The 11,453-nt window shown below is 35.6% G+C and overlaps 1 protein-coding gene across 1 annotated transcript; it reads left to right on the forward strand.

The window, feature by feature from the left end:
- The first annotated feature begins 4,351 nt into the window (after nt 1-4,351).
- On the forward strand, nt 4,352-5,092 carry LOC149897054 (uncharacterized). The gene has a single exon (XM_090116995.1). It carries the CDS (start codon nt 4,441-4,443, stop codon nt 5,005-5,007), a length of 567 nt encoding a protein of 188 aa, XP_089973121.1. The 5' UTR covers nt 4,352-4,440; the 3' UTR covers nt 5,008-5,092.
- Nucleotides 5,093-11,453: the final 6,361 nt, after the last annotated feature.

Genomic DNA, 11,453 nt, shown 5'->3' on the forward strand with positions numbered 1-11,453 from the left:
AGTGCAACTTTTGACCGGTACAGATAGATTGCTCATAATTAGGTCTATCATTGATAAAAATACCAGATTCCACCATGGAGGCGTTTACGGGGAATTGAATTTTATTAGGGTAGTTAGTTAAAAAGTTCATGTATCGTAACTACCCTAATAAAATTCAATACCTCCTAAAGGCCTCCATGGTGGAATCTGGTTTTTTTATCAATGATAGACCTAATTATGAGCAATCTATCGGTACCGGTCACAAGTTGCACTTTTGAGTTTTTTTGGAAGAAAAAAAATAAAAAGTTCAAGTATCGTATCTACCCTAATAAAATTCAATTCCCCGTAAACGCCTCCATGGTGGAATCTAGTATTTTTATCAATGATAGACCTAATTATGAGCAATCTATCTGTACCGGTCACAAGTTGCACTTTTGAGTTTTTTGGAAGAAAAAAATAAAAAGATCAAGTTCAGTAACTCAAACTACCCTAATATAGTATTTTGACAATCGATTCCTCCTAAAGGCTTCCATGGAGGAATGTGTTTATTTTACCAATTATAGACCTAATTAAGAGCAATCTAACAGTACCAGTCACAAGTTGCACTTTTGAGTTTTTTGGAAGAAAAAAATAAAAAGATCAAGTTCAGTAACTCAAACTACCCTAATATAGTATTTTGAAAATCGATTCCTCCTAAAGGCTTCCATGGAGGAATGTGTTTATTTTACTAATTATAGACCTAATTAAGAGCAATCTATCAGTATCGGTCACAAGTTGCACTTTTGAGTTTTTTTGGAGAAAAAAAATAAAAAGTTCAAGTATCGTAACTACCCTAATAAAATTCAATTCCCCGTAAACGCCTCCGTGTTGGAATCTGGTATTTTTATCAATGATAGACCCAATTATGAGCAATCTATCTGTACCGGTCACAAGTTGCACTTATGAGTTTTTTAGAAGAAAAAAATAAAAAGATCAAGTTCAGTAACTCAAACTACCATAATATAATATTTTGACAATCGATTCCTCCTAAAGGCTTCCATGGAGGAATGTGTTTATTTTACCAATTATAGACCTAATTAAGAGCAATCTATCAGTACCGGTCACAAGTTGCATTTTTGAGTTTTTTGGAAGAAAGAATTAATATTTTTTGATCGATTGATGTGGAAATTGTTTGAGCCAAAATCATGTTTTACTGCGTATAACTCAGAAACGGTAGGATATAGGAAAAAATGATTCAGGTACAACTTGTAGATAATTTTATGGCCTTTCAACTTTTCCTTAAAAGTTTTTCTCTAACATGTACCGTTTTTGAGATTTAAGCGAAATATGAAAAAATGGACCCATTTTCCCCCTCCCCCCACTCCGGGGCTCCTCCTAGTGGCCCGGGGTTTTAGTATGTTTATTACCTAGGGACTCTTGACATGTTTCCGAAGAAACATCTTACGTTACTAACTCACGCACTCTAGAACTTTTTATTCAATGGACTATAACTGCAGCATTATTTTTATGCATGCTGCTATGGGTGCTATAAAAAGCAGCGTCTGCACTGACACGGAATAATATTGAATGATTATTATTTAATCCATTTAGTCACAGTCTATGAAGCCAGGAACATTAGTTTCTTCTCTATTATATATAATCTATATTTGCATAAACATAACTACTTAGAATTGTTTGTTATTTAAAATAAAAATATTTTTTAAACAATGATTCTAAAGATTCTAAGAATATTTAAAAATTAGTATAATGTTTTCAGTTTTTTATAATATTTATTTAGTAAGAAAAATACTCAATATCAGTAGTAGTTGTATACGTAGTAGATATTATATATTATTAGTCTGTGGTAGTATTGTGGTAGTATTATATAATTATTATAAGGAGTTTGTATTTTATTCGACATCTTTTATATGCCTATACCAATTTGAATAGGTATTATGAGGATTTTTCTTTATGGAAACGATGTGCTATTAAAATGTACTTTCCTATATCATTGAGTACGTAATATTGAGTATTGAGTAAAAAAAAAAAATATAAAACAAATATTGTTCTCAACTATTTTTGAGCTTTGGCCCTGAAAGGCACCTTCACTGTTTATTCATATTTGCATAGCAATTTGTTTAATGTTTGCATAAACATTCTTTTCATACCTATATCTACTTAATATGTATACAGGGTGTAATCGTTAAGTGTGCACGGGCGATTTTTCCGTAAGTATGGTATTACAGATAACAAAAAACTTTAAACCGATATCGAAAGTACATAACCTAATGAGTAAAATGGCGGTAATAAATGTTTAAAAATAAATCGAGAAATATCAAAAAAATTATCTTTAAACTCTCTCTCTTGTCGGTCCCTCATGTCTGAGGATCGTGGTCAGCATCAGGGTTGCATCTGGAGCGGATGATTTGCCTCCACCGGTCTCTGTCCATGGCGTCTCTTACGACCGTGTAAAAAGTAGTGGCAGATGAGCTTTTGACTTGGTCTGTCCATCGTGTTGGTGAACGACCACGCGATCTTTTTCCCTCCGTGTTCCCAACCACTATCAGTCTCTCCAGATTTTCATCGCCTCTGCGTATCGTGTGGCCGAAGTATGACAAGATGCGTTGTTGGCATATGGTGGATAACCTGGTTTTTATATGGAGCTGGGTCAGGATTGATGCATTAGTGCGTCTCGCAGTCCAAGGTATTCTCAGCATTCGCCTCCAGCACCACATTTCGAATGCATCAATCCTTTGTCTTTCTCGAGCCAGAATTGTCCATGTCTCAACTCCATATAGGAAGATAGGGAAAACAAGGGCTCGTACCAGTCTTATCTTGGTTCTGATACCAATTCCTCTTTTCTTCCAAATGTTGTTCAGACGTGTCATAGCATCTTTTGCCATCCCAATACGCCTTTTTATTTCGGGGACACAACTGCCGTCATTGCAGATTTGGGCTCCCAGGTAAATGTAGCGATCGACGGTGTCAACGCCAGGAATGTTGAGAGTAACATTTGATAGCTTTCCGGCTCGATCGACTATCATCACCTTGGTTTTCGCTCGATTTACTGTAAGCCCTATATTTTGACTTTCTATCTCTAGCCTATGGAACAGTTCTCTCATATCTTCTGCGGATGTTGCGAGAAGAATGGTGTCGTCGGCATATCTGAGATTCGATAGTCTCTTACCACCTATGGGAAAACCTTTCTTCCAGTTTTCGATTGTTTTTCTTATAACGTACTCTCCGTATATGTTAAAAAGTGCTGGGGACAAAATACAACCTTGTCTCACGCCTTTCTTTGTTTGGAACATACTGGAACATTCCGTACCAATCCGGATGAAAGAGCGGTTTTCAGTGTACAGATTCTGAATAAGGGCAACGAGATGTTCTGGAGTTCCCATTTCAAGTAGCACACTCCAAAGTTTGTCCCACTTGACGCAATCGAAGGCTTTTGTGTAGTCAATAAAGCAGAGGACCACGGGGCTGTTGAATTCTCTACTTTTCTCGATAATTTGGCGAACGTTAAGTATCTGCTCCCGTGTTCCTCTACCTTTCACAAATCCAGCCTGTTCTTCGGGTATTTGGCGACTTAAAAAGTAGTTTAGGCGTCGGTTAATTACATGGAGGAGGATCTTACTCGCATGAGATATCAATGCAATGGTCCTGTAATTACCACAAACTTTTGAAGAACCTTTTTTATGTAAAGGTATGAACACCGATTCTGTCCAGTCTTTTGGCCACCTTCCTGTCTTCCAGATGGTGTTACAAATTTCGGTTATCGCATGCGTACCTCGTTGACCTAAATTTTGAAGTATTTCGGCTGTTCTGATCTTTAAACATTAAGTATGATTATGAAATATGAATATCCCATATACATTTAATATGAAAGATTTTAGCTTTCTTTTTCTTTTTTGGTTTTCTGCTTTAATGAACCCTGTATATATATTTATATATTTCTTTTAATAATCACTTAAACTTGAAAATCTTTTGCAATATCTATCTCATTAACATTTTTTAAAGATTGGACAAGCGAGTGGAATTCCATAATATGTTTATAATATGTACAGCTGTTTTTTTTATCCTTTAGAAATTTAGAGTACGGTACCTATGTGACTCTTGTTATGATCCAATACTAAAACAATATTGACTACTGAACTGAGTTTAATATTCATTGCAATAATTAATGAAGGTTACGAATTAACACTTCATGATTTCATGCAGCGGCGATTTGCAAGGAATAGCTAAATAAACATTATATATATACATATATATATATAAATATAAATAGTTCATAATTAAATCATTGCAATCGGCCTTAGTGTAACGATTGCGATATTTTATGTCCAAATCCAGTGAAGGAACTACACGTCACTCCTTCATTTATTAACTAACAACCAATTAACAAAATAACTGTAACAAAAACAGTAAAACCATGAGGTTTACTAGAGCGTGACGTTTACGTGAGAATTCCGATTAAATAATATGGCTTCATACTCAATTGTTGTACTATTTACGATCTTACATCTATCTTTATCCTTTCAACCTTTAAGCAAGGAACAACACATCGAAAAATTCAATAAAATTAGCGAAGATGTCGAGCCGTTCAGGAGGAATTTAACAGAATGCGCGCATCAAGTGAAAGCATCGATGGTAGACGTTGAAAACTTTTTAAAAAGGATTCCCCAATCTACAATGCAGGGTAAGTGCTTTGTAGCGTGCATTTTGAAGCGCAATTCCATAATTGTAAAAAATAAAGTCGTCAAGGAGAACCTTCTAGAAGCGAATAAAGCCGTGTACGGAGAAGACAGTGAAGTTATGTCTAGATTAAAAATGGCTATAACAGAGTGTAGGGATGTAGTTGAGGGGATTTTTGAAATTTGCGAATACGCCTCTGTTTTTAACGACTGCATGCATATGAAAATGGAACATGTGTTGGATAAGGTCACAATGGAAAGGCGTATGGAAGCGCTTGGACAAATGACATCCGACCCTGATATTTGGACTGAGGAGGACGATGAAATGCTAAAACTAGTTAAGGATGAACTATAATGCTACAGAACATGGTTCCATAGGTACCTATCTAATATAGGAAGAGAATTGTAGAAATTGAATTATTCTCAATTATAACTAAAATAAATTTATGGGGATTATTCCACAGTTTGAGTTTATCATTAAAGAATTCTGTTTCATATTTACGGATTTACATTTTTCAAATATTATTAAAAAATGGTATTCATAATTCAGTACTCCTTCCGTATTAGTATAGCGAATTTCATACTCCGCGCAATTTTCACACAGGTACAAAATTTTCGCTTTACGTTATCTGTACAAACATGAATTTTTTGGAGAAACAGAATAATATTTTAAACTTTTTATTTTTTAAGCTGGGTAGAAGGATTGTTAAAGAATTTGCTTAAAAAGGCTTAAATGTTAAAAACTACGCAACGGATTTTTAATGCGTTTTTTTAAGATATGTACTTAGAGTGTTTCTCGATGTAGGTGTTAGTATATAAAATTATTATAAGTTTTTCTACAATGCGGGCAAAGCCGTGGGCCGAATGCTAGTAATAGAATAAAATAGCAAAACAGATTTTTAAATTTTATTAATTATTCAAAAAGTGAGTAAGTACCTAATACCCGCTTACTTGTAAGACCATATCGATAATACCTGTATTACATATATTGTCTCAACGTGCATTTATTAACCAGAGGCAGAAGAAGGCGACAGGCGTGCATTTTTTGGGCAACAGTTTGGGCTACCACCGCGACCGGCCTCATGATGCGAAGAGCCTCGCGCCCAAAGACACAAAATTACACGACACAAGGTTTAAAATAGCACGTTAATTATGAATTCTCATAAACACAACTCGCATATTATAACCTATTTTTAAATTTAAAATTCTATCCTGTCAAGGGCCTCTCCGCCTCGCGAAACAAGAGCATAAAACGAACACCACACAAGTCTTGCGCCGCTTCGCCGCGCCACTGTTATGAACTAATACCTTAAATAAAATTTTAATGAAACTTTCATGATTATTATATGAATATATAATGTATATGAATATTAGCTAAATTAATATGTTTATATAGAGTTATTATAACATTCACAATGAAAATGTTATTTTCTGTGGTCTATGTTCACAGCAGATATCAATAGATCATTTACTCTGTGGCAGATGTCTCGAGACTCGAGTCCAGGGTTGGATTTCGTAGTATAATTATACTATTTGTACCATATTTTCATGCTTTGTAGTATGTAGTATCGTAATACATGTATACTATGCAAAAATACCATAATTTTATCCTGGGAACAAATTGTTTTATTGATTCAGTCAGCTTTCCTACAAATCCTACAATTGAGGGAATTTTTGTACATATGGCAACATTAAATCAGGCTAGCGCTGCCACAAGCTTCGGGGTTTCCCCTCGATGAATGTAGAATTAAACTCTCCGTTGTTTTGACGGAGTAGGATAGATATATTTTATGTATGGTGCGTGTGAGAAAGACGATGATATAGTATAGAATTCGTAAACAAAGCGATTGTAGCGTACTGCGTACTTCTTCGATAGACAGTTCGACACCGAATTTAACCCTTCTTGATTTAACCCCTTCATCCCGCTGTCAAAGTCAAACTATTGTAGATCTGGATGACATCGCATGCGTAATTTCTAAAATGGCGACCAGAAATTGCCTTTGGTCTTGTAATTTCTTATGTTTTTTATTCTATAAATTTATTTTATTAATCAATTGTAGTTCTTTTATTTAAATTTAAAACGTAATCGACAAAAAACGAAACGTAGTTTAATTTATGATTAAGTAGTATAATTTTTACTTCCATAGACAATAATTTTCGGAGGGTCTGAATCCAACACTGCTCGAGTCTGTGCTGTGTTATGTCACTCATCACTGTCAATCAAATAATACTCGAAAAAAAATGTGTGCTTGTGATTCTCTGAACGTGTAAATTGTAAAAGTAAATTCCATGCTGTTGTGAATAGTTTGATTTATTAGAATAATCCATATAACCATTACACAAAAACAAATACAATATGATGTGTAGGTAGGTACTGAGATTGTTATTTGATTGATTGCTATTCTGTGCAAAGCCAAAATGTGAGAAAAAGTAAGACAAAAGAACGCTCACATTTATTTACAGGTATCTATTTTGTTCATTAATTACGATTTAATGTAGGTACGTGATTATTGTCTAGTCTTGCAAATCTTGATACTTCTGCTTTGTAATGCTAGGCGTCCATTACAGGCGGATCGGGCCGGGCCGCATCGCAACGGGCAGTCTCTAATGGACGCGCTGTTTGCTCCTGCGTCCACCTGTACGGGGCGCGGCGGATCGCCTAGGCGGATTTTATCTAACAGACGCTCGCCGCTTACATCCGCCTGCCTGCGTCCACTAGACGGGTCGGGGCGGGCCGGGCCGCAGCGCACCGCCGGCAGAAATCCGCCTGCGAAGCGATATCCGCCAATGCGTTGCGGCCCGCCCCGGCCCGATCCGTCGCTAATGGACGATGTTTCATACAAAACATAGGCCGGCGTATTTTTGCGTTGCGATGCGGCCCGGCCCGATCCGCCTAGTGGACGCCAGCCATTATTGGTATTCTAGCTGCGTACAATTTCTGCAGGCCATTTATTTGTTTAATGTTGTTAATTGACGTGGGAAGATGTAGTAACGGCTGTAGCTCATTATCAAAATCAACTGATTAGCAATAATAATATGCATCGCTTCTTTGCTTCAATAATGACAAATGAAATTTAGAGAACAGTGGTTTCAATGGAATGTTCAGTTTATAATTGAAGCATTGGGTGCAACAAGGGCGTAATATGTTGTAAAATAAGAGTTTTGAGAAAAATTATAATGAAAGTTGTAATGCCTTACATTATTTTTATACTTATAATTTGACTTACATTAATATTTCTTAGTCCTATGATTTAGCAAAAAGATTAAAGTATAATGACAATTTTAAAATAATCAGAAATATCATAAAATCAAGTTTTTTTTTTACTTGGTAAAACCGATAGGACATTAATTTTACTATTGATTTTTAAAGAAAATAAAATAAGAAATGTAAAGTGTATTTATTACAATCACCGTTCAAATATTCAACTTAATCATTTTTTCTGACTTTCATGTTTTTAATCAGATTCATCAAAATATTCACTAGACTGAAGGGAATCTTCCGAATCTGCTGCAACAGCCTCCTGGACGGTCCAGCCTGATCTTCCACGCCTGCCTGGAAGGTCAAGACCTGTTTCAACCACTCAGCATTTTCAGGTTTCATAAAAGGTGTCAAGGATAAGACGTCCCTAATCTTAACGTCTTTTACTCCAGGTGTTTCTACCTGCTTCAAATTCAAATCATTTTTGCTTACTGGCAAAACATTCTTCTTAAATGTAAAATTTAAATCCGGAGATGCATAAAATCTTGACATTGTTATCACTCCTTCAGGGTTAAAGTAAACCTTAACATATTGCTGTATAGCAAACCAAACTTTGTTACTTCCTGTGGCTGTCGCTGCCATAGATAAAAAGACCTGTAAACCTTTATTCCAATCTTCAATAAGGTTGCTAGCGGTTGCTAGCGGTTGCTTCATTAAACGGGCTAGGATTGCTTCTTGCTGATGACATTACTTTCAAATATTGTTCAGCTGACTCAATAGTTGCCAAAGATTTTAGCAATATGCCATACCTTCCGAAGTTTCTGTCACATTGGTTATAAGAGTGGCCTCTTACTGGAAATATATGTTCAATTGGCATATTTCAGCTTTCGGACAACCATGTAGAGAATATTACCACTGTTATGTTTTTATTTTGGCCCCCACAAGCATCAGAAAGAAATACTAAGTCTTGCAACTTTTCTTTGACAAAATGATGTATGAAAGAACACACAGTGTTGGGCCCCTTTTTGGAATCAATTTCCAGAAAACAATAAAAGGATCTTGATCCATCATTGTGACAGTGAATGTTGAAGTTGAAAAGCCATAATAATATTTTATAAAATTGTAAAGTTATGTTAAGTTTTGGCATGGGCAAGTTTTGAGCATAATCAAACTCCAATACAAGTGTTTCTGTGTAAGGATTATTCTGAACTGACTCCAAAAGCTTTTTTTTAGCGCATTTTATGATTCTATCTTTCTCAAATGCAACATGTATTGAATCTGACATGGATCTTCAGGTTTAGTTTCCAACGGAACTTTACATTTTGTACAGTAGTCACAGACTAGGTTGTCTAAACGAGTAAATACTGTTTTCACTAAAATATCTGTGATAAGATATAATACTACATGTTCCCTGCAGTTTTACCTGCATTGAGTGCACGTGCTGGTGGCATAGTTGGGCGAGTAGCTTGTTATGGGTATACACATAGAGTTTTAAGAATATTTGAAAAAAGAACGAATCTGGAATTTTATAAGTATTTTTTACGTACTCAGCGTATGCAAAACTATAACCTTCTTTGAGCTTAGTATACCAACAGTGGGACATCCTGTATATCATCTGCTCTTCTGATTTTTTCGATGAAGGGTCGTATCTTGTAATATCTATCCTCATCCGAATTGATGTTGTCTACAGAGTGAATGTTGCGTCGAATCAGCTCGAATCGTTTCAGTGGCATTACGTCAGCCACTTGAGCATATCTGAATTCTGTAGACCAATAGTCTATATAGGAAGGCATGTTTACTATACCCATGATAAGAAGAATCCCGAGAAAAACTTTCAAACTCCTCGACGGTCTACATTTGCCTGTTCTTAGTACAAGTTCGTGTTGTCGATAATATCAACAAGGATATCTGGGGAGAAGAACCTAAGAATTACCTGGTAAAGTAACCGACGTTAGTGTAACCAATGATTAAATTGAGATGTTATCCAAAGTATCTAAATCTACATGTCCATTGATCAGGTGCTGAATTAGGTTGCATTATGTCGTTTTCATCCTGCCTAATAGAATCACTTGTTATTATTGATTGTTTTGGCAACACATCATCATTGATAAACATTGCTGTTGGTTGATATGGCCCTGGTGACATATCATATTCATCTTCATAGACTGACAGAGCTGTTAATGTAGATGGCCCAAATTATATTTCATTGTTAAGTTTTTCAGAAGAATATTTTTCATTTAAACTTTAATTTTTTTGTTTGAGGTGTTTCAACTGTTTCTGTAATGCATTAATTTTAAGAAGATGTTTTCTGCACAACTTTTCCTTTTAATTTAATTTTTGCTCCAGTAACCTTATTTTTTCTTTATATTCTGAACAACAACTTGAAGCAACTGCGGGAACATTATTTTCGTCTACACGCCATTTCCTAAATACTGTGCATTTCATTTTTACTAAGATTTTCCAATTTATTCGTAGTAAATTAATTAATTTCTACAAAAAGTCTATCTATCGAGATCTCATATATCGTAATTTTGAAGCTCTTATGCTTTAGTTATTGCTCTGAGATTACAACCTTTCAGTCATTAGTTAGCACATGACATACTATGGTGACACTTTGAAGTACAAAGTGTTTTGTTTTTGAAACATGCGTATCTCTTTATACGTCATTATTGATTTTTTGACTTGCAAAAGCATTTTTAAAGCCTTTACCTCCGAATGACGATTGTAAATTTACAAATGATATTGGCAATTCTGATATATTTTCGCAATAATCTACAGACGACATATTCTGTAGGTCCTGCCGAGAAAACCAATTTTTTGCTCCGTTAATAAAATCAACTATCTTTCTAATGGAAATGATCTCCTGATTGTGTCCTTACCACAGTCGAGATACACAAGACCATCAGCTGACTCTAATTCCATATTACCTATCTCCATTACTTCAATGTTAGGCAAAGCATCAGCAACTGATTCATTCACTATTACACCATCTGACGGCATAACTTATGTTCATTACTGCACACAGTGTTGCGTGTCGTCGGGGTCATCAATTTGGGAGGTGCGTGACAAAACCACCAACAGCGCTCATGGTGCACAAAAGGGTAATATTTTTTCCTCTTTCCCAACTTGTAATGGAACCTACTCTTTTCATGCCTTTGGGAGCTAATATATTACCGGGATCTTGCACTGTGGAAATGCCTGTCTCATCGCAGTTGTAAATATGTGCTGGAACCCGTGATTGCGCTGGCGGTACTTTCGACCATTTGTATCTATTTCTGCCATAAAATGCATTACTGTTTCGGTTTTGTCAGTCATTGGTACTTGTATCTTCATTTTCAGAGTTACTGTCTACTTCTTCTTCACTTTCAGTATCGTGTTCACTAACCTCAGACTCCGCATCACTCAAATCCTATGATAATTCAGGTTAAATAACCTCTGCCTCGGTTTCCTCATACTCTAAGTCATTAAACAAATGTTCTATCTGCAGGGGATTCAAATTTTTATCCATTGTGCATGATAAACCTATAAAAAAAGAAAAATATATAAACATAGGAAAATAATTAAAATATACTTACGTAATTACACTCGTGGGGGACTACGCT

The sequence above is a fragment of the Colias eurytheme genome, chromosome 26, assembly GCF_061535395.1.
Source record: "Colias eurytheme isolate Ceu_HAF_F1 chromosome 26, ilColEury1 Martin Lab GWU primary, whole genome shotgun sequence".
NCBI lineage: Eukaryota > Metazoa > Arthropoda > Insecta > Lepidoptera > Pieridae > Colias > Colias eurytheme.

Bases quoted from the DNA above. Each gene is read 5' to 3' on its own strand.
- LOC149897054 (XM_090116995.1), top strand. From the start codon at position 4,441: ATGGCTTCATACTCAATTGTTGTACTATTTACGATCTTACATCTATCT.